The following is a 24,574-nucleotide window of genomic DNA, read 5'->3' as shown; positions in this document are numbered from 1 at the left end:
TAACTTACGAAGAAAGTGCAAAAATTGTTTTATGATCTGGCAGTCTCATCAGAGTAAATTAACATTCTTTGATTTCCTCTATGGCATCAGTGATATGAAAGCTCGGTATTGTTTTCTCACTTCTTTATTGTTGGATTCCATCTTAAAATATTAAAAATGGAAATTTCTACTCATTAATATAGGGCCAATTGCTCCCCCTCCCCTTTTCATCGACTTTATCCTGTTAACTGAACAGTCTTTTAACTAAATCACAGCTTAGACAAACGCATATGCAGGAATAGTGAATTCCTTTAACATCACAGCAATATTGGGATAAGCTGTGGTCCTACCGAGTAGCTCATTGAAAGCTAAGCAGGTGTTGCCATTTATTTATTTGTTGGATTTCTGTGGCAATTTTTTTTCCCAAAGAGTACAAGGTGTGATGTGGTGAATTTTGCACAAGGGTTGTCTAAGAGTGTCAAAAGGAAATTAAAGGAAAGTAGAGTGCATAGGAAATGAGAACACAGAGCAAAAGTAACAGCTAATGGCAAAACCAAACCCCAGGTGGCAATTAGGCCTGTTGATGAAGGTAGAAGAATCTGGGCTGCCCCAAGGGTACCACTGTTGGCTTTTCAGAACACTGAGTCATTTTACCAGAGCCTGTGCCCCTGGTGAGCACTAGACATTTCTGTTCAATACTCACATGGAGACCCCTAGACTAGGAATCAGAATCATAGACTCACAGGGCAGGAAGGGGCCTACAAAATCTTCTGCCCATTTCTCTTATTTTACAGATGAGGCAAATCAAGCTCAGAGAAAACAAGGAAACGATTTAGAAACAAAGCCAGGGTTTGAACCCAGATTATTCATTTATTCGGCAAACATACATTGAATGCATTGTGTTCAACACTGTTCTAGGCACCAGGGTTACTTTAGTGAGTAACATGGACATGGGTCCTGATCCCACACTGCCTTGTTCCACCTCCGATTGCTTGTGAGGATATTCAGTGTACTTTATAAAATGGCATTCTGTTCAATGGAGACCCAGCACTTTTAGGGGGTAAACCTCAAGTGACGTAGAGTGAGAGAAGGGAATTCTTTTCCAATTTTCTGTAAGCGTGTTGACATTCTTTGGTCAACAGATGCTCCCTAGGGCAAGTCTTTCAGATCAAATGGAAAACATTTACTGGATTGAGTCTCATTTGTGGATCAGTGGATGGGAGGTTTTCCTTGCTGAGATGAGCAGTTTATTTTTTGTCCTCTAGTAGGATGGGCAAAGGCTTAGACATTATCTCTCGCTGGAGGAAACACCTGTCTCTTAAAATTGACTTTACCTTTAAAATGCCTCATAATAGTCTAAACCCTAGTAAGGTAATTGAAATTGGAAACACTTGGTGGTAGCATCAAATGTGAGAATTCTACAAAGGAGAATATGGTTTAAGAGTTGCCATAAATCTACCTTCTCAAAAGTGATATTACAATCCTCCATTTAACACTGGCTATCACTACAAGAAAACTCCCTTGTTAAAAGAAAAGGGAGTAAATTGTTCTGTTTTGATTTGAGGGTAGATTTAAGCCCGTCTCCATTACTCAGTCTTCAGGCAGTAAACCTGTGCTTATAAAAGCAGCCCAGGTTGCTTTAGGGGTGGAACCAATGAGTTTAAAAGCTGAGGATCTTCACTCCGCCATTAGGCGGTAGATTTCATCCTGTTCACTTCGCCCTTTGTCCCGGGCCAGCCTGCAAAGAAATAAAGTGTTATTCTTGCAAACTGTGGGTAAGACTGGCTGATGAGCACAGGTAGGATTTTCCTTGGACCAAATGGAGTTGAGGAGGGGGCAAAGGAAGGACACTTCTGTTTTCCAGCCACCCTGACAGTCCGATCTTCTCGGAGGATCAGAGCGTGCTCTAGGCTCCGGGGACACCTGTTTGTGCCCCCAGGGCTAAGTCCGTGGTGACCCTACCTCTCCTCCGTGCCTGGCAGCTCCTGTATTGGCTGATTTACCTGCGAGGCTGTGTGTGGATCTGTCTTTCCGCGGCCACTGCCGCCAGCACGTACTGTCAAGGCAGAGGGAAGCCAAGCGAGGAAGGCAACTGCCGGAGCCCAGAGCGGGAGGTGAGCCACCTCCCGGAGGAGTTGACTGCGGCTTCCCTTCCTCCTGACACGCATGGAGTTTGGTGGTGACGGAACCGAAGAACTGCAGGCAGATACTTAGCCGCCTGGATGTGTGTGCGCCGGCTGGGAAGGCAGCGCCCGCCCGCCTGACCCGGACCTCCTGTTGGCAGGATGTAAATATACCTGCGGACTGGCCAAACAGGACTGCCCTTCCCCCCAGCCCCTTCCCTCCTCCCACCCTCTCCCTCGGCTAACCAGCATGAGAGGAACTGAGAAAGCAACAGCCTGCAAGTGACAGCTCCAGACCGATTCCGCTCGTCTCTGAGCCGAGGTGGGAAGTTGATTGTGCAGCAGCTTCATTGCAAATTCCTTCCATTGGCATCGCTATGTTTGCCTCTATCTGGTATGCCAAGAAGCTGGGTCGCAGGTTCGTGCACAACGCCAGGAAGGCGAAATCCGAAAAGGTAGGGAATGAGTGGGGATGATTACCTTTTCGATTTGCCAACTGCCTGCTCTGGACTGCTGGTCTGACTGAATACAGACGCAGGCTTTTTTAGCTTGGGATGCAAACTTGCCTCTCGCTGGGAATGTAGTCCATGCCACTTGCAGAAGGGGGAACTCTTGGAGCCTGGCTACTTGGGAGAGAGGCCTGGGGCGGTCAAGCAGAGTCATTAGCTGTTCAAACAAAATATTTGGTGAAATCATCAATTGATAGTGTCTCAACAGAGGCTTAATATTCCTTTAAATGGCACAGGGTGAAAGCAATTGAGCAGCTGAAATCTTTGCTTCTTCAGGGAGCTCTCTAGTAAACTTGTTGCTACAGTGGATTATTTTTATTACTAAAATCTTTGGTTCTGAAGGGGGCATTATAAATCCCTGAGCCTTCCTCCAGTACTTATGTCCTAGTGTGTGTCCTAGGAGCACATATTTGGAACTCTCAGTAACATTGACCAGACTCCACAGGGGTGCTTGATATCTTCTCAAATGAACAAAGCCATCACTTCAAAAGTGTTTACAATGAGCAAGAATTCTATTTATAATCGTATAGTCCTGGCCATTTAGAGAATGGCTTTGTATTTCTTTTATTCAGCATGACTGGTTGTTTCCAGAGAGCCTCTATGTAGATTTACCTCATTAGTTTTCTTTCTCTAAGAAATGAAAAAGGCCTGTAAGTCCTAAGCTGCATAACAAGCTTGCGTCTCTAATTTGCCTTATGCTTTCAGAGGCACTGGCCAAACTGTCCTATTTAGGATATCGGTATCCAACTTGTTAGGTGATGGGGAAACTTCCCAAGAAAACAACATTTTATGAAACTGAGATTTTCCATATTATTTTGAGGATGTGATCTTTGGTCAAGCATCCTGTCTTAGAGCTTAGACCTACTCTTGAGATCGAACCAGAGGAGGCTTTCCTGGCCTGTGGCACAGTCCTTGCTCTCAACTGCAAAGATTCCTTCACTTTAACTTACTATTTATTCCTTCGGAGTGGGGATGTTGATAAAATGGACAAGAATCCAGTGATAAACCAAGATGATTGTAGTGTGAAAAGAGAAAAAAACATCACTGGAGTTCTGACATTAGGGTTGTAGCCTTTCAGAATGTCCAGATCTGAGGATTGTAGAATGTTGACAGACTTGTTATTTAATGGCACTTTTGCTGGAGGAGTAGTAGAGAGAGGCAAGGGTGGGGTAGAATGGATTTCTTTCCTTTTCCATATATCACAGGTAAAACAATTACAAACCTAATTATCATATACCAACACCATATATCGTGAACAGCTGGGTTTTGAGGGTTTTGCTTTGTGTTGTTTTGTTCTGCTTTAAGGAAAGAGACTTGAAAGTGGGTCTTTCATTGGAGCAAATATTTTGAAAAAGTGCCTTCTTCCTATGAAAATTATAGGTTGTGTGGATGAGGGGACTGTCAGGAACCACAAATGGCTCTGGAAGCCATTGGGAGATAATGCCTTATGCCAAGTTAGTATGCAAAGAAAAGTAGACTCTCCCAGTGACACTTAATTCAGGCTTGGGCCTGAATGTGGAGAACACCAGCTCTATGAAATTCAGTGTCCAGAACCTAAAAGGATGTTAATCCAAGGAACTAACACGGGCGTCTGCTTCTTGAGTGTGGGAAGAAGCTAGTAAGGGGCCTTCAGTATCTCCATTTCATTTCTGTAATGGCCATTGCTTGGAACAAGCAAGAAGAAACCAAATGTGGGGTTAAGGGTTTTTAATATTTTATCTTACTCAGAGATGATACTTTATTTGTGTTACTCAGAGAGTAAGGAAATCAACATTAGAGAACTGAAGTTTTGCTCCCTGAGTGATAAAGACTAAAGGAAAGATTATTAACTTTAATGCCCTTGTGTTAGCCAGTGGAACTAAGGAGTTAATTTTGAACACTAAATGATGATAACTAACATGAAAGTAGCGTCTCGGGTTTTTTTTTTTTTTTCCATAGAATTTGTATTCACAGCGTTTCTGGAATAAATTAAAAGGTGTGCTGCCTTGAACAATGAACAACAAGGCCCTCAGTCGGTGCTTAGTGAAGGGAAATAGTTTATTTATTCTGAGTACCTCATTTTATCATATGGCTTATTTAAAACCAACTCTGTGAATTTTAATATTTGTCTAATGAGTACAGTAATATACTTCAACCGAGAAGGCAGTTAACAAATGATACTGCAAGCTGGATAAATTCCTATAATGTATTACTGTAACAGCAGAGATCATATAAGTATAAACAAGAAGGGGGATGTAAGGTGCTGCTGACTATATGTTGTCATGCTTTATTATAAGAAGAAGGAAGATGTATGAAGCAAGATTATTGTTGAGTTTTATTTAGAAAATGACCGGTATACTTAAGTGTGGAAGAACTATTGATAGCTTCAGAGCAGATTTTAGCATTTGGGGGTATAAATCTGTATCAGAGACAGTGACTGTGATTTTTTTTTAGTACCTTCTATAAATTTGGGCTTCTTTTTGCTATAGGTAACATAGTTTATTTTCTCCTTTTCTAATTAAAAAAACCTACACCCATCATAGCCAATCAGTCCTACTTTAGCATTCAGGTGTGGTTGGGGAAGTATATTCCTCAAGGCTGGGGTTAATTGAAAAGCTAATTGGGAATGTGCAAGCCTAAATGCCATCCCTAAACATGCAGTATACCTTATTCATGGTTGCCTGGCCTACTGTTTTACCTCATCTAATGCCAATAGAATTAAATAGCTGCATGGAATTGTAGTAATAATAATAATGATAAAACAATCACAACAGTAACAATATTAACGATAGTCCCTGTTCATGCACACATAATGCTTTAGACCATAGGATTTCACTTAATCCTCTAAGGTAGAAATTGTTTTTCTTGAGTCCTAGAGAGAAGAGTAGCCCAAGGTCACAGAGTTAGTAGTAAGTATTAATGCTAGGATTGGAAACTGAGTTTATCCAAGCTATTCTAAAAATGACTCTGAGTCTCTAGCACTCTCTTCCATCTACCTATCATTCACCTGTCTTAATAAGTCATGAGGCTTACCGAATCAAAGTTACTGATGGTGTAACTCAACCCCCTTATTTCGGATAAGACTGTACCTAAGCTATCTTAAATAGACAGTTGTCTGTCCTGTTATAAAGACTTTACACTCTTTGTTGCCTTTAAATAAGTGTCTCAAGCTATCATCTTGGCACCTGTTATTCCTTTTAACTAGCTAGTAATTGTTATATCATCATAACCTAAACAATGGCATTTGTATTCATTACTTATCCTATAAAAACCAAAGGTGTCTTTCACCAAAAAAAAAAAACAAACCTAAATGCTTGGCAATTGTAGTTGCACTCTTTTTAGAGTAAGTCAGAGATGTTAGCTGATTCATGTTGTCATTGTTCTAAAAAAGAAAAAGAAAAGGCTCTTAGCTATTCTTTCATTAAAAAGACAGTATGTGCATACTAACAAATTCTGTGAATGAAATTATTTTAAATGTGATGCTATGAAATCAGGACTGCCTGGCTGCAATAGGATACCTTCATTCAAATAATTTTTTTGACCCTGTGTTCTTAATTCAGAAGTTAGTGTCTTACTTGTTTGCCACATTTCAACTTAAATTGCTCAACTTAATCAGTCTCTAGATTGTATTACTGTAAAAGGGCAGCTTTAAGATAAATTGAACTGCAATTTCTGGTGACATAATCATATGCAAGAGTATAAAACACTTGAAGTTGTGAACCTTCACTTCTGCATCAGCTTCTTTCATTTGTTTTTAATTTTTATATTTATTTATTTTGATTTTAAGCATATACCGTGAAAGTAGATGCATGATGCATTTAGAAAAGACTGGCATCAGTTTCCATCATCTAACAGACACAACTGTGGATGAGCTTGGCTGTGATATATATTCTATGAGTGACGTAACTGAGCACAAATTCTGACATTAGGCAATATTCACCTTGGAGAATTCTTTAAGAACCAACACACTGGTTCTACCCTCCTCTCCATATAAACCAAACACATTAATTCAACATAAACCAACATAAGGGGAAATTTAGTAATGTATTTGCTGGCAGTATGGCCAACAAAAGAGAATACTGTCCTGGGTGATCCTGGTAGAGCATAAAGAGCCTTGGGCTTAAAGTGAGAACTTGGAGGGAATTATAGTCCTGTTCTTTGCTATTTAGCCTGAAGCCAGTCATATGCCTTCTCTAGGCCTCAGTTTTCTCTTTGTCAAATAGAAGTAACACCTGTACTTCAGTAGAACCCCAGTGTCTCAGGATACACTCCAAACTCCTTACCACGTCTACATGGCCCATCATGATATGGCCTCTGCTTTTCTCTCTGCTCTAAATCAGCATTCTGAACTATTTTCAAATTCCTGAATGTCCCATGCTTTTTCTAGCTTCTAGGATTTCGCTTATCCTGTTTGGCTGACTACTAAACCACAGCCTAGCCGTACCCCTAACTCTAAACTTAGGTGACATTATCATCACTAGGAAAACTTCCCTGGCCCCTACAAGCCCAGGATGGGTCTTCCATCGGCTCCCACAGCAGCTTGTATGTCAGTTGTAATCATCTTTATTTCTCATTTCTCATTAGAAGGTGGATTCTGTGAAATGAAGGACCATTCAGTCTTTTCCACCATATCTCTAGGGCCTAAAAGAATGCCTGGAATATGGTTGTCTCTCATCCTATTTCATCAACTCTAGGTTGTCATCAGTTGCAAGATGCAGCATTTTTTCATGTGTTACAAAGAAAAATAAAGATTGTCAACAGACCTATAACATATCATCACCTGTAAGATTGCACTGATTTCAGAGATGTTAAAATGTGAAAAAAAAAGTTTATTTTTAGAATCAATGAAGTATGGCATAGCTGAAAAAATGAATAATGAATGGGTTTATTTTGAGGATTACATGAGTTAATATCAATAAAATGTTTAAAGGTTACACTTGCTTTCAAATCACTTTTATTTCTTTGCAAATCATAATAATAGTTTGCATAGGAAAATATAACAGACAACCCTAAAATATATCATACATTTTGTCTTGTGCTGATCAGACTCAACCAGCATTACATATGCTATTCTGGATTTAGGAAGGTAAATAGATAGAGGGAAAATGAAAATGAAGGTTGTAGAAGAAATTGCTTAAAAGTCATAATCAAACTGGAGCCATTTAGGTTGCAGAAGAGAAACCTTTAAGAAGGCTCCTGGCTTCTCAGTATATACTTATATGTCTAAATAACAACAACAATGATAGTTAACTTCTGTTGAATTCTTTCTATGAACTGTGCTTATACAAGGATCTAGTGAGATCATTACTCTTATTATTAATTTTTAGAACAAGAACACATCACCGGTAGGTGACTGGGACTAGACTGGGTGGCTGACTATAGAGCTCAAGCTCTCAATAAGGAATACTCTGTATGTATACACACATGCATACAGAGTACCACATATTACGTAATATACTGTATACATATCTTTACAGTGACCTAGATATCAAGTTTATTTTTCCCTATGAAAGATAAATGTAAAAAGTGAATTTAAATGTAAAATCTGTAATTGAGCACAGGCATAAGAAGAAATGTCCTGATGTTGAAGATTCTCCAATCCTCGGTGAATGATAGAATCTTCCTCTGTCCATTTTTGCCTCATGGTAGGTTGAAGAGTAGCCTGACCTGGAGAGAGGGATGGACAGATTGTCCTCTCAGGTCTCTTTCTCAGAGCGTCTGAGTCTTTGAGAGCTCATCAGTCGTGAGCAGCAGCATGACTCAGCACCAGTGTCTGTCTAGCTGTGGTGACAGAGAGGACAGGTGTTTGTCCACGCTAAATGCAGCCCTGCAGTTCTCCCCTGTCACCTGGCACATGAATCAAGCAGCAAAATGGACAGTAGCACCTGTTCTGAGGTCCCAACGCAGCTGCCCACCTTGGAAGAGCACAAGGACAGCTGTTAGCAGGACAGGGAGGGAGACAGAAGGAAAGGACAGGGTCAGAGAAATGGCTAAAATGAAGGAGGGGGAGAGCGGGCTGGAGAGAAAGATAGCAGGTCACAAAACCACTGTAAAATTGTTATTGATAATAGTAATGCTTATTTATTGAGCAGTTTACTCAGGCACTATTACATGCACTTTGCATGTATCATCTCATTTAATCTGCACTACAACCATCAAAGATAATCCTGTTATTAGCCCCCATTTTACAGATGAAGAAACTGAGGTGTAAGATGTTACAGATTTTGCCCAAGATCATAAGTAGTGGAACCAGCATTCAGGGCTAGGTCTGGTTGAATCCAGAGCCTGTCACCCTAAACACTCAGACCCTGTGCTTTTTAAACTGATCTTGGATCGGGTGAGATAGTGATGTGGAGAAAGGATCGACCAACACAACAGCCATCTTCTCATCTGCCTGTGCTTCATCTCTGTTGAGTAACTGTGTGGCTAGACAGAAGACCTGATTTCTTATTGGGGTCCTCCAGGAACCAGATATCCAGATAGTCTACCTTCAGTCTAGTTTACAGAATTTTAGTTACAAATTGTTTTTGTTTGTTTGTTTGTTTTGATTTGTTTTACCCTCAGTATACCTTTAGAATGGTCTTCCTCTACCTGGTATTATTCAGTGGTATTTATTACATGAGGGATGGAGATGTAAGGAAAACTCTCCCATCCAGCAATAGTAGCTCAACCATGATGATCATTGTAGAGATAAATTTAATAATCAAATAATGTACACATCTTATTTGCATATGTATTATGTTTATGGAGTTAATGGAGAAACCATCTCACTTTAAATCATGCCTTGTAGTATTCACTAATAATTTCATTTTAGCTAGTCTTATTTCCCCAAATAAATTATTAAATTGCTAATTAAATTATTAAATCATTATAATTCTGTCCCACGCAGGATACTTAGTACACAGTAGGCTCTAAATAAACCCTGGTTAAATTATTGACTTGGATGGAGGACTCTGAGCTGCACAGGAACAAGACTGAATTAGGAGTCAGTAGACCTGTGTGTTAACTGGCCCTGTCCCAACCATCTGTGCCACCTTGGCTAAAGTCTCTTAATCTCTCGGGGCTTGAGTTCTTCATCTGCAACCAGACTCCTTCCAACTCTAACTTTCTTTGAATTCTAATCCTGATTTGCTATAAGACTGCGGAGTCCTTAATAGGAAGGATTTGATCTCATTTGTCTTTGTACTCCCAGGACCTAGCACAATGCCCAGCACTAAGCAAAACTAATAAAATTTATGTCAAATGAATGTATACAAGAGGCCTAGGATGTCTTTAACCATTAGCAATAAGAATATAATGGAGAATCTACCTAATTTCAAGGTGGGAGCCAAGTAAGAGATACTCAGGACTTTTCTTTCTTTACTGCCTTGTAAAGAAAAGGGAATATGAGGCATTTTATAGCACTGGGGCTGAAGGCTCCCATCCCTTCCTTTCCCACTCTCCATGCCACAAACACTGGAGTGAAACCAGCAGAATACCAGAGTCCTCTTCAACCACCAACAATGGTATGTCAAACTGTAAGATTTTCCAGCTGCTTTGTTCCACATGCCAAAAGATTACAGATTTATGTTTGATAATGAAATATTTATTTCTTGTACTTTCTTAATCTGAAAATTCTAGTTATGTAGAGAATCCTGACCTCATTTGCTGTGGACTGAATTGTGCCTTCCCCATTCATATTTTAGAGCCCTAACCCCCAGTGTGATTGTGGAGATGTGGAGAAAAGGCTTTTAGGAGATAATTAAGGTTAAATGAGATTATAATAGTGAGGTCATAATCTAATAGGATTAGTGGCCTTAGAAGAGGAAAGAGATCTCTCTCTCTCTGCCCACCTCCCTCTCTCTCTCTCTCTCTCTCTCTGCCATGTGAGGACATAGCAAAAAGTTGGCCATCCACAAGCCAGAAAGAGCTCTCTTACCAGAAATCAAACCCTGCCAGACCTTGATCTTGAATGTCCCATCCTCCAGAATTGTGAGGAGGAAGTGTACTTCTGTTGTTTAAACCACCCAGTCTATGGTATTTTGTTATGGCAGCCTGAGCAGACTAATATACCACGATGCCATGATGGCCTTACATGGTGATGTTCAATGATTTTCTAGTGCCCAGGGTCAAGGTCTCACTGCTAGGGGGAAATATGTAACCAGTTGAGTGTCCTTTTTAATCCAAAGCATGTAAATTCTAATAAACGCACAGCCTCTGCAGTGTCAGTATCTTCTAGGAAGGGTTATTAAAATTAGTAATATAGTAGGAAAGAGGCGACAATGTGGAAGGTAAAGGGCATGAATGAGCTGCTTTTAGAGGATCACTGTGCTTGTCTTCATATTCTGTGGTCTAACCAAGAAAGCAACATATTTTATCATATTTGCTGACTGTTCAACCAGCAAATTTGATAAAATATGAAAATAAAGTAAAACTCATCAAATACTATCCTTCCCTTCCACCCCTCCTTGTTGCTCTAGGTTACTCTGACTTATAAACAGAATTGGTTTGCTTTTCATACCATCAACTCCACAATTCCTCAATATGGGAGAACGTTTCTGCTATGAGGAGGGCTTCTGACTTTTCACCAGAGTTTACAGCAAGGTATGATGAAAAGGGACACTGTCCAGGTTAGGAAGTCAGTGTCCATGGTGTTCATGACTGTAGCACTATCGAACTATGTTATTTCACATGAGAAGGTTTGGTGAATCCCTAGCACAGGAAGGGTGGAAACTGATGTACCGTGGGAGAGGAAAAGTTGTGTTGGAGGTGGGAGATTTGGAGGGGGTTGTACTCGGGAAGGTATAAGAGAATGAGAAAAATATATTTCTTCTTCTCTGAACACCATCCTGACCTAGGACTTACTTTCATTGTTTTCTAAGCTCTTTGGATAGGGTCTTTGTCATCTTTATTGACCCCTTTCCTTCATACATTTTGTGAATCCTCTTGTTGGCACATCCACGAACAACGGGATGCAGTGAAAGACTACAGACTCAAGTTTGAGTTTGACTCAACACCTCACTGGTTGGGTGACCTTGAGCAAGTGAACGCATCGTTTTAATTACTAGTGTTCTCATGTATTAAAAATAGTGATAACCATCCTTGCATGGTTTTCTGATTCAATTAAAAACTGCATGTAAAGTATCTGGTCCATTGTGAAACACTTGATGTTTCCTTCCCTCCCTCCTCCCTCCCTTGCTTCCTTCCCTGCTTCCTTCCTTCCTTCCTTTGTTCCTCCTTTCCTTTTCTCCTCCCTCCTTCCCTCCCTCTCTGTCTCCTTTCCTTCCTTCCATTCATTTTAACACTCCGCATAGTTCCAGAAAGGATGCAAAGCAGCTTTTGATAACTTCTTCATTAATGATTCCTTTTACTCTACTACTCCCTTGGGTTTCAGAATGGACTTGCCCTCCCATCCTGGTTTTATAGAGTGAGGAGACTATATCTCTGCTGCTAATTAGAGGGGGAAGATTTACTGAGAACATTTTAAGTAAAAATTGTCAGTATGCTGACTATGAGGAAATTCTAGGTTTTCATTTGCTTTTTAGTACATGAATACTAGGTCAACCTTATAAAAAGCACATTCTCTGTTTGGTGAATGTCAATCAAGGCATATTACTTCTCATTTGAAGTGAAGTGATATGTATGGAATGACTCAAGGTGCTCATTTCCCAGCTGGTGACTGCATCACATCACCTTTATAGCTTGATTTCAGGTCTTGGGGGAAAAGGGGAGAGGAAGAGCTTCATGCAATGTTACACTGAATTTCATAACCTGAATGAACCTTCCTTTCATAAATGATAACTGTAACATTAATGACCACTTAATGAGTCCTTACTATGGGCAAGTTACTCTTCTAAAATTTTACATGTTCTAACTCACCTAACCCCCACAATGACCCTATGGGCTAAGTACTATTATATCCATATTTTTACAGATGAGGCACAGAGAGGTCAATTAATGTGCCCAGAGACACAAAATTAGCATGTTCTGGAACCAGGATATGAACCCAAGCACCCTGGATCTGAGTCTGCATTCTTAAGCATGGTGCTGCATTATTTCCCATGTCTTTCTGATGAGCAAACTGAGTCTCTAGGCAACATGAGGTTTGGGAAGTTTCTTGCCCAGTGTAAATCGTTGTCAGCCAAACTTTTGAAATTTGGACTCAGATCTTCTGAATGCCAGTCTATCCCTTCTTCTGACAGGAGACCTAGTGACTCCACACACCATTGACATGAGTGCCCTTACGTTTATTTCCCATGATCAAATCTCAAGGAGTTTCAAGCATTACCCTTGTAATCCGAGATAAACAGCCGCCGATAGGTTCCTTCCATTTCACCAAAAGTATTATCGGTTGTATTCATAATATTGGACGGTGGTATTAATAACCTATGGTGATATTTTCAGTAAATAACTGATCCAAATTCATCTTGACTTATGATCCCTGCTTCCATTAAAAACAAAAAAAAGTCATCCAACAGGGAGGCATTTGGAAAACAATTCCACACCAGTGGTTGCATTAATTGCTACTTTAGATGTTCCTGCTGTGAATTGAATGGAGACACTTTGGATCTAGTTCTTAGAAATAACCACCTTTATTACCTCAGCTCTAGGATGCACAGTTTTGAGATTTTTAGAGGAAAATATCTTCACTCATCTGTTTGTTTTCCATTTTCATTCCATAAGTAATCCTTTTCATTGTTATCACCATTTTTAATGTTCTCCGATTTAATTTATGGAGGGTACAGGATGTTATAGGACATTTTTGCCTCTTGCTCTCTCAGCATACAACATTCTGTTAACTCCCCAAGTGTAACATTTTGAATATCATGTTTAATTCAAATATGATCCATTATTTTATTAAAGTTGTATTTTTCCCCTTGCTTATCTCTAGAATTTGCAGGAGCTCTATGGAAATGGCGTATGTGATACACAAGTAGGAATTTCTTTTAGTATCCGTCATTTCTCCAGTATTTTGAGAAAAACAGGATGAAATGTAGCATAATGAAACGGTGCTTGTTGGCAGTTATGAACTACACTATGCCTTTTAGAAAACAAATTTAAATACATTTCAGATTAATTTATGCTTTTTCTCTCCTGGTTTCCTAAAATTCACCTATCTGGTTGTCCTCAACAGATGCAAAGTCATATTTTTTCATGTCTCCAGATTGACCCCAGGTTGGCCCCAGAAGAATAAAATTCAAGTAAATGAGTTATCTGTGGCCTTTTAAGGCAATTAACAATTCACAATGCTTATTTGTCTCTTGGTATTGAACAAAGACTTACTTGCACCTTACTACTACTGATACTATGCTGGGATTTATGAAGGATGCAGAAATGATCAAGCCATGGTCTCTATGCTGAGGAAGTTGAGGTATAGGTTAGGAAAAATGAAATATATACAATTAAAGCAAACTCTTAGGTCTGCTTTAGCGGTATAAATAACACATTTACTTCTTCTGCCTTGTCAAACCCTCGGTGTTTTTTGCTGAATCATAGCATTCTAGAGCTGTGGGATCTAGAATGTGCCTAGATTGTAAATCTATCTGTGCCTGATTGTAAACCACCTGGCATATATCTCATTCACAGAGCCCTGTTTTCCAAGATTAGAATAAAACACACCTGGTCTGATTATGCTCTTAGGTAGCACATGTGGACATGCATAGTATCCTAGGGAAAAAAAAATCTTAAAGAAACTCTCCTTATTTTTAATACTTATCTTAAGATATATTGGGACAGAAGAGTGGAGTATTTAAGAACACAATTTCTGGATCCAGACTTCCTGGGTTCAAGTCCCAGCATTGCTACTAGCTGTGGGACTTTGAGCAAGTTATTTAAACTTTCTGTGCTTCAGTTTTCTCATCTATAAAGTGAGAGTAATAGGGCCTCTCTCATAGGGTTGTTATGGGGACTGAGGAAATATTTGTGATGTAAAGGCAATTAGGTGCTTTTAAATACATACTATGAGAGAGGTCTTTTTTTTTTTAAAGAGATTTTGGGTTGAGTGCAGTTCTGTGGAACCTTTCAAATGAGTAGCCAATTCTTCCATCCCATGTTCAGACTCTGATTTTGACCTGCAGTACAGCCACTTTGAACTGCTTCATAATCATGTGCTCCACAACACCAGCACAGATGGGCAAGCAAAGCACTGCCCCAGTACAACAACCCTGAGCTTTACTGAGCTTTTGGAAGGTGACTCTTATCTGCAGCCCTAATGTAAGCAGTTGATCTCACCAGAGATGCTAGGATTACTGCCATTTGGTTGTTGAGTCATTAATTTGAAAAACATCTACCCAAGAGTGTCTGCCTTGATATCTACCCAAGAGAACATCCTCTGAGGATGTAGGGCAAAGGCCTCTAATTAGTATAATGAACTTCTGTCTTCCCAAAGCACCAGCTCTGCTTTTGGAAAGGAATCAACATCCGTCATCACTATTTGTTGCTCAGTGATATAGCTACTTCAGTGTGTTTCTGTGCTCTTAGGAGCTGCTCAATGGATATGAGAACATTCAAATACTGGAGACAGCTTACTTTTTATTTCTAATTAACATTTTATGTTCTAGAATATGTGTTGCCTCTTTTTCCGTATCCTACCTATTTCTAATTTACACAATTTTATCGCTGATTGAGCAATAGCATGTCTTTCTGAAATAGAACTATTTTCTTTAAAGAAACTGAACATTAACTTTGAGTATTTGGCAGAAAAAATTTTTAACAATCCATAAATTTATTCATCTGATATGTGCCTTACAATATGCCAGGAAGCTGGGGTGTGATGGTGAATACAGCCTATTCAGTACTCAAGGAATACATTGTGTAGTGGATGTGGAAGACAATACTCCAACTTGAGTGTAGTCTATTTTTGATAGTCTGTTTGTCTGTTGTGACAAAATATACATAACATGAAATTTACCATTTTAACCACTTTTAAGTTTACAATTTGTGCCATTAAGTACCTTTACAATGTTGTGCAACTGTCACCACTATCTATTTCCAGAATTCCTATCATCCCAAACAGAAACTCTCTACCCATCCTGATAGTCTAAATGTAAAAAATTTCAGACTTTCCCTATTTGACCTTTCTAAAAATCTACTGATTAATTTACAATAGTTCCATTTACCTGTCAAGGCTATTCTAAGAATGTTTCAGAAATACTTACAAATGTCTGAACTTCCATTATTTCTTTGATAAGATTTTATAACATTTGAAGTAATGATACTAAGCATTTTGTTACAAGTAATGTAATTTAGCTGAGTACCTTTAGCTTTACTAAGATGAGCAATTAAATATTTAGCTGTGTGGTAAATTAGCTATGCCACGTGATCATTGGAAAATGGGTGCTCCATTTACTGCAGCATAAATGTTTTACAAGGTATTGTAATGTAACTAGTAAATTAATAATAACAATTTAGGTTTCAGCTAATTAAAATCTTCCTTAGCATTTATTAACTTGAGAGTCTGAAGTAAAACAACTATGACAGTGATAATAACTGTTGCGATGGTTTAGCTGCACCAACCGAGGATAAAATAGGGAAAATAGAATATGTGTGACTAGTTGTAAAGATAAAAAGTCAGTTTCCAGCTGTCTTTATGAATTCTGATTGGCAAATCTAAACCAGGATTAAATATTCACTGGGGAGAGAGACTTTCTCGTCAACTTCATACCCTTATTCAGTCAAAACATTTTTAATGAGAACTGACACAATTGCAATAGCAAACAGTCAATTAAATAAATTTTAAAGAGCATCATGAATGTGCCCAGAATTGAGCTAAGTTACTGAAACAGCATAATCAGACATGAAGAACCCAGTTCACAATCAGATTATTATACCTAGAAGTTATTATAATACTAATAGCTAATAATAATATTAGTAATATATAACAAGCCTTTTTGCAGATGAAGAAATTGAGGCCCATAAATATTTGGCTTTACATATCCAATATTTGTCTTCATGAATCAGCTCAGTCATAACCTAAGGCTTTATTTCATATAATGGGAACTATATGTAAGGACAATGTGAAAACATGCCAAGGAAGATACGGCTGTGCGTCGTCACTCCATCTTTAGTTTATTTGGGAAAACACTGTGGTTTGGTTGAGGAAGCAGCAGCTTTAGAGTCGGAAAGACCTGCCCTTGAATCAGCTTTGCCTTTTACTACTAGCTGGCAAAGTTATTTAACTTCTCTGAGGCTCAGTTTTTCCATCTGTAAAGTAGAGTTAAAAGTGGCAACTCACTAGCATAGCAGTGCTGTCGATAGTAGATGTTCAAAAGTCAGTTTATTCACTCAAATAGTAATTGGAATTCTTAATAAATGCCTAATATATTCTCAGTTAAGGATATAAAAATAAAATAGAAATAAACTACCAGAGTATCCTCCCCAAGTTCTCTGAAGGGTTCAGGCAAGTGAGGGAGAGAGTTAGGTACATAGACTACCACATAGCATGACAGCTGAAATTCGTTCATCAAACTGTGCAGTAAGAGATACTGTAGAACCAACTTGATTTGCAGGCATAAAGGGGGGAGCGGAGATGAATGAAGAGACCTCAGAGAGGGGAATGATGCTTAGGAAGAGTCTAACAGGATGAGAAGGATTTTGCCAAGCAGATGGGGTGAGGGAAGTCATTCTGAGCAGAGAAAACAGCTTGAGCAAAGCACAGATTCCTCAAAGAGCATAGCCTTTTCATGGAACAGCAGGAGGTTCATGGTGGCCTGAGCTCAGGGTACACATGGGTGAGTGGGAAGAAGAGACTCTGGAAAGGTCGAATGGGGCCAGATGGCTTGGCTTGCTAAGAAGTTTGTATTTTATTTGATGAGGGATGGATCGCCAGTGTCACCGAAGGGTTTTAAGAAATGAGGATGGCAGGAGGGGGGCAGGGTGGGGAGGGGAGCTGTAGTGGGGAACGGAGGGAGAGGAGGGATGGAGAGAGGGAGGGAATCAGATTCAGACTTTAGGAAAACTGATCTAGTGGCAGTATGAAGAATATATTAGAGGTGAGCAAAAGTAGAGGCAAGGTGACACTTCAGGTGACTGTTGCAGTATTCTCAAACTTCAACAGGCATCAGAATCACCTAGAGGTCTTGTTAAACCACAGATTACTGAGCTCTATTCTCAGAGTTTTGGATTCAGTAGGTCTGGAATGAGGAACAAGAATTTGCATTCTTAACAAGACCCTATTCTGAGGATCACGTCCATAAAAATGATAAGGGGCTAACCAGGACCTGTACTGCAGCAGTGAAATAGAAGTTGTGAATGAAATTGTCAGAGGTTGTGAATGAAATTGTCAGGGCCTCATTGATTAGAAGTACCCTTATGATACATTTTTGCATGCTGAGATTTTGCTCCGCTAGTATTTCTTTGCCTGAGGCATTTGATAATGCTGGAGGGTATTAGGGGAAATAAAGTACACCAGCTGTTGCCTACCAAGGTCAGAGGGTATCAAAGAAACCTGGGGCCCTCAGTGAATGTTAATGCAGGAAACTGACCTTGGGAATTTCTTAACTCAAATTCCTTTCTTGTGGTGGTTGTTAAATGAAGAAGTCAACTCAGATTGCAGAGAAGAAATGTGTTCCCGGTCACAGGGCTGGTTATCTAAGGAGATGGGTCTCTGATGCAAGGCGCTGCTGCAGAAGAGACTTGCATTCTGATCCGTCCACATTCCCTGTGCTTTCAGCTGTATTATGGTCGAAGGGAAACAAATCTGGCTGCTTTTATGTTGTGTGACTATTCCAATTTTTTAAGTAAGCATATACTTTAATAAGGTTTGTATGATCCTTGACTCTTGGTCAGATAAGATTTTTGTTTATTTGGTGCATGTGTTTGTTTTTAATCTGAACATTATCTCTCTAATGATCTTTTATTGTAACCACGGTTTCTTTTTCTTATAGTCCCATTGTTCTAGGGAAATGGGCTTCATCTGCTGACTGTAGGAAAAAGGTTTCAATTGACATCTTTAACTCTGGGTGGTTACCTCGGATTTCAAAGAGGCAGTTGATTCTTCCAGAATGTGAGGGTGTGGCCTGAAAGATCCAAGCACACTGTGTGTAATAAGGTGGCTGGGGAAAAATTTTATGCTCTTAATTAGGAATGAGATGAGGTAGCCTTCTGTCAGCAGGAGGCTCAGGACACAGGCCTGTAATTGCAATGAGTATAATGGGATTACCTCACATTGAGACTTGTTCTCACTAACAGGGGCTCAGAGCCTTCTCTACAAACCTGCACTAGTGTGGAGTAGAGAGTGTTATAGTGGGATGTTTTGAAGAGAGAATTGATTGTGTAATTTGGAGGTGTTTTTCCTTCCTCCTTCCTTCTGTGTGCATGTGTGTGTCCATAGTGGAGTAGAGCATACAAATATTTGTGTCTCTCAATTATTGGGCTTCTAATGGAAGGGTTTTTGAGGGTTGTCTTGTATATGAGACAGTATATTCAGGGTGCTCCAAATAATGTCCAGAATAAACATACTGTACTTCTGCAAGCACTTGACGTGATTGCCTAATATTACAGCTCATAAATATTTACTAAGATAAAGTATTATTACATTAGTTAGTGTAAGATTCTCCCAGGTATAGGGATAGATATTGACCAGATATTAAATGCAATGAGTGTTTTGAAAGCATATATAGAACTTTGAATGCATTTTAATTTCAAAATAAGAGCAGGTTTGAGTTAATTAAGCACTAGGGATCTTATATGAGCCACCAATTAAGTAATCTCTCCCTCTCTCTGCCTCTGACTCCCTGCCACTTTTCCTGCTCTCTCTCTTTTCCCTCTTCTCCCCTCCTCCCCCCCCCCTTTTTTTTTTTTTTACTTTATCATCCATTCACAAAACTGTGAGTACGTGTTTACTAGGGAATGTGTAAGGCACCGTGTCTGTACCAAGACTGATAAGACAGAATTTTTGCCTTCAAGGAGTTTACATTTTAATGTCAGAGGTAGGCATGCCACTAATCAACCACAAAGCAGTTTGTACCTCCAGTTAAAAACCAAGAGTTTGGACACACCAAAGAAGAAACAAAGAATACCAGCCAGGCATAGACTATACTTTGTAGAGAATATTGAAAACAAAGTGATCATAAAGAACAAGGGGGGCTTTAATAGGCAGAGGAAGGTAGGACAGCATTCCGGGGTGAGAAAACAGAGCAGAGAGACAGGAGCATTTTAAGGAAACTGAGTATATTTATTCTGGCTGGAGAGCTCAGTATCAGAGAGGGTACTGAGAGTTGCATCTGGGAGGAAGGGTTGGGCCAGACTGGTGAAAGCCTTGCACATGTAATAAGTAGCTAGAATCTAATTCCATGAATAGAAGGAAAACATGGTATGATGAATTCAGAAACCACGTAGACAAAACAATACATAGTTTAATAATGGTTAAAAACACAGGCTGTACCAAAGTTTCAAACCTAGGCTTTTGTTTATTGCTTAAGTTTGAGAAATTTATTTAATGTCTCTGAGCCACAGTTCCCTCATCTTTAAAAATAATGATACCTCCTTCATGTGCTTATTATAGAGACTAAGTTAAATGATGTATATAGAGCCCTTAGTATAGCACCCAGCTATAATTCTTAACCAGTATTGCTGTTTTTTCTTTTTCTCCTCTTTTTCCTTTGTCACGTAAGCTAAAAGAATTGTAAGCCCCTGTGTCTTCATAGAAGTAGACTAGAAAGTAGCAGACATTTTATTCAGGGTCTTTTTGAGCCTTATGATCTGCTGGGGCTTATGGAATACACTGGTAACACAAAGATGAATAAGAGTCCAACAGGTAAATAAGGAATTGTACTACAATATGGTAGTGCTATAATGCAAACTGTTTATAAAGTGTTTGGAGCATGAACAATCTGATACATTCTAAGGGCTTATAGTCAAAAGAACACATTCGCATTATCTTACGATACAGTTATAAGAAACTTGGACATAACCCAACATATTAATGGACAATAAAGAATTTATATTTTGTGTAAACTAAAGGTCTAAATCAGGGTTGAGTGATACCCTAAAAGTACAAGTGGAGTGAGGGCTAGGAAAATAGGAAGTCCATTCCCAAATGATACAGGGTGCAAAAAGAAATTCAATTTTATGAGTTTAATCTAGGAAAACTTCCTGGAGGAGGTGGATTTCTAATGCTGCTTAAAACCTGGCAAATGATATATTGACAGATAAGGTAAGAAAAAAACACGTCATGACTTTATGAATTCTGGCACTGTTTTGAAGAAGGCAGAGGGTCCCAGTGAGAGGTGAAAAGGTGAGGAATAGCTGTAAGACTATCTTAAAGAAGACCTGGAAAGACAAAGTTGGAGAGAAAATGGGCATGACTGGAACTGAGGCATGTGTATGGCACCCTAGTGAATGGCTTTATACTCAAAGAAAGTAATACAGAGTCTGGATTTTCAAAGTGTCTTGGAAGGCAAATAAATTATTGTCCTGGAGAAGGGGGGAAATGGTGATGATGGACCATCTATGGTAAGGAGAAGGCTGTGAGAGTTTGGGGAACTGATAGACTTCAGTTCATGGGAAAAAGGCAGGAACACTAGCATGTATTAAGCACTTGCCATGAACCAGGCATGATGCTAGATACTGTTTATATTTTATCTCATTTCATTCTCACATTAATTCTGTGGGGCAGATATATTTATCCCTGTTTTATAGGCAGGAAAACTGAGGATCAGATGAAACAACTGTATCAAGATCACACAGTCAGTAAGTGAGAATTAAGAAATCCAACTAGAATATTTACAATCAGAAACTTTAAATTCAGTATTAAGACAAAACCACACCAATATCCTTCATCCATTCATTCATTCAGTAACTAATCATCCAGCCCTTACCGTGGGCAGGACACTGTGTCACTGTGTTTACCTTCTTGGTCTGCTAACTATGTAATCTTGGAAGAGCCACTATTCTGTGACTATTTTCTAAACTGTTAAATAGACTTGTGTGAGGATTAAATTCTGTAATAATCTAATGCAAAGCTCTTTCACACAGTAGCCACTCAGTCTTGTTAGTTGAATCCAAATTTATATGTCAACAATTACCAGGTAATTACAAGCCATCCTTATTTATTCCTCAAGGACACACGAAGATCAATATTTGGCATCATTTTATTAGTTTTTTTTTCAGTTATTTCTGTTTATGTGCAGTACTATAATGGTGATGAAGCTGATGATAACAGTAATGTTAATAACAGTCGCAGCAACCTTTTATTGAGCGTGTACTGTGTGCCAGGACCTGTGTTAAGATAATGCTTTATATTATTTTGTTTAATCCTAAGCAGAAGTACATAATATTCCCATACATATTTTATATGTGAAAACTCAGGCTTCAAAAGGTTAAGTAACTTTGCTGAGATTGCACAGCCAATAAATGGCAGACCAGGATTTCAAATCCCAGAATGTCTTACCACAAACCACATGCTCTTAATCATTAGGTGATACAACCTTATTATTTAACAGAATATGTTAGTGAGGCAGACCATCCTTTCTCCTGGTTAATCAGACTTAGTGAACTTTCACTCTAATTCATGCTCTTTGCAGTTGGTTACTGGTGTTCTAAATGCTTTTACTTGCAGGAGACAGTTCCATCCTCTTCCTTAATTAGAAAAAAAAAGAAAAGAAAAAATGGTTTTGCTGCACATCCATAGATATGCCACAGCACACATCTACTGAAACACTGATTTTCTTGGACAGAAAATGTGAGATTCAGTGTCTTCTTGGTTGAGGAACACTTTTCTTAACAGCATTTAATGGTAGTCTTTCCTTTTCTCTTGCTAAACTATCCAGGAGTAATGATTGTGGGGTTGATTTTTGACATGTATCTTGGAGAGACTAAAATAGAACAAAGAACAATGAGATGAGATCAAGAAAGAAGGGATATCGGTGTCAAGGCTGGGACATAAAGTGGAAAAGGGAGAGTTGTATGAACCTTTGATGTTTTAGGTTCTACACATTTCAAATTTGAGATTCAAAGTGAACAGGGAAAGAAATGGAAGGGGGTCATTTAATTTGCAGGAACCCAGAATGGTAATTAAAATCATTAGAGGAGGAGGAAAAAATAACAACAATAACAGCTAACATTTATCGATGGCTTATAATATGCTACACAAAGCATTCAACATGTTAATCGTTCGGTCCTCTCAACACGTGTATGAAATAGGTGCCGTGATCACTGCTTTATAGATGAGAAACTGAGTTTTAGAGCAGTGAAATGACCTGAAAGAGGTCACACAACCGTTGAAGCCAGAATGAAGCCCATCGCTGTCTGGCCTTAGTGTTGTAGCCATTAACTACCATCTCAACCATCAGAGTGAGTCAAACCCGAAGGTCCAGAAACAGGCCCTGTGACTCATGGGCCCTGGTCTCACCTGCTCCAAAACCCCACCTTGAGTTCATGGATCCTGATTTTCCCTCGTGATAACATGCATCAATGATAATGAGAGAACTTGGCCTTTGGAGTTTGGCGGTCATTTCGAGTCGCATGATTTTCAGCAAGATGCTTTATTGTCTTCATCTATAAAATGGGAAAACATAATATAAAGATTATCTAAAATGAACGCTGAACTTTTACACGGTGTCTTGTACTTGATTCATGTTCATAACAGTATATGAAATATAATAAAATGTTTTAACGCAATACCTGGCTCCCAGAAGGTACTCAGCAAATGCTATCTATAGATCTGACATCGTGAGCCTTAGCCTCTGACTCTGGAAATATTCACAGGCACGTGCAATGACATCCATACTTCTACCCAAAGAGACAAGCCATCTGTCCTTACTAACACTAATCAACCTTCCAAGACAGGTTTTTGTATGCGACAATGCTACAGTAAATCTTCTTGGCATAACGTCTTTATTAAATAAAAGCTGTATGCCCTTAGGGGAATAGTAGTGCGCAGTGTATAATCCTCCGCTTTGCATATTGAAATTCAGCTACCAGACCTTGCAAAAGGAATTCAGAGGTATCTTAAAGTGGAGAATGACCTTCACATTTTTCATAAAATAAATGATTAATGTGGAGACCATTAATTCCACCCATACTCTATTCCCCAAACAGCTTTATCCATCCTGAAAAAGGCCTTTCATTTTCAAGGATAAATGATACATATTTTTAATACAATTTTGAAAAATCAGGTATGTCATTTATATTTGTTATGCATAATAAAATACATAATTAAACATTGCTCCATAATTAAGGCATTAAAACTTGGAAGTGGCAAGAAGCTACCCTCAAGCAGCATCCTGAGTTAGGGAGATTATATATAAATAGTTTCATAGTCTTAAGCGCTGTTTTTATTCCTGTTTCATTTTCTCCAAGTGTCATTGGATAGGTCAGTCTTGATTATATACTGCATTTGGATACGTCCTTTAAGCAGAGGGATCAAAGGCCACTCACTTGAGCTTTTCAGATAAAATCTAAGGAGCCAACATTTTAACCCACATATAACGCTGATCCACTTCCCAATAATCAAATAAAATGGATTTTATCATAGATATCAATAAGTTAGTCCAAGTTTGTGCCTCAATTTGTGCATCAAAACCCTATAGTGGATAAAGTAGGGAATAAGCCATTTCCTTTTGTGGTTGTGCGGCAACGGTAAAAGTAGACATTTCCGATTCGCCTACCTGCCTTTTGGATTTTTGTCAGCTGTGATGAACAAGTAGTTAAAACGGACTGTACTGAATACTTTATTAATGACGATGATCCCAATAAAGTAATGAGTAAACTTTTGCCAGATCCTGTGTGAAGCACTTTAGATATACCCACCTATTTAATCCTCACCATAGTCCTATAAGGTAAGTATTGTTATTCTGTGTTACAGATGAGGAAACAGAGGCACAGAGATAGGTAATCTATCAGAGCATGATCTCTCTTAGAAGTTAAAAAAAAAAAAGGAAAAACAAAACATAGTAGCGATGGCATGTGATGGTTGTTTCCTGCATGTGTAAGACATAGGTGTTCTCTTAGAACTGGCTGGGGTTTGCTTTGAACTTAGTGTTGATACCATGATAAAGAACACTC

General features: G+C 39.0%; 1 protein-coding gene and 1 long non-coding RNA gene across 17 annotated transcripts in view; one reads left to right on the top strand and one right to left on the bottom strand.

Annotated features, from left to right (window-relative positions):
- Positions 1–24,574, top strand: part of DLG2 (discs large MAGUK scaffold protein 2) — a 2,044,900-nt gene that overhangs the window by 1,109,496 nt on the left and 910,830 nt on the right. Inside the window, exon 1 of one of the 16 annotated variants that reach the window (XM_033431846.2) lies at positions 2,281–2,557. The exons of 14 other annotated variants lie outside the window; for them this stretch is intronic. In XM_033431846.2, coding sequence (XP_033287737.1) covers positions 2,480–2,557 — 78 coding nt within the window. In that variant the 5' untranslated portion in view covers positions 2,281–2,479. Of the gene's footprint in view, positions 1–2,280; positions 2,558–24,574 lie in introns of those variants that run through there. One more of the 16 variants, XM_033431844.2, reaches the window with a different exon arrangement.
- The window catches only part of LOC125965184 (uncharacterized), a 1,042,439-nt gene that overhangs the window by 344,321 nt on the left and 673,544 nt on the right, over positions 1–24,574 (bottom strand). The window lies entirely within an intron of this gene.

Source organism: Orcinus orca, chromosome 8, assembly GCF_937001465.1.
Source record: "Orcinus orca chromosome 8, mOrcOrc1.1, whole genome shotgun sequence".
NCBI lineage: Eukaryota > Metazoa > Chordata > Mammalia > Artiodactyla > Delphinidae > Orcinus > Orcinus orca.
The sequence above is the reverse complement of the archived record's forward strand: the minus strand, read 5'-3'. Positions and strand labels throughout refer to the sequence as shown.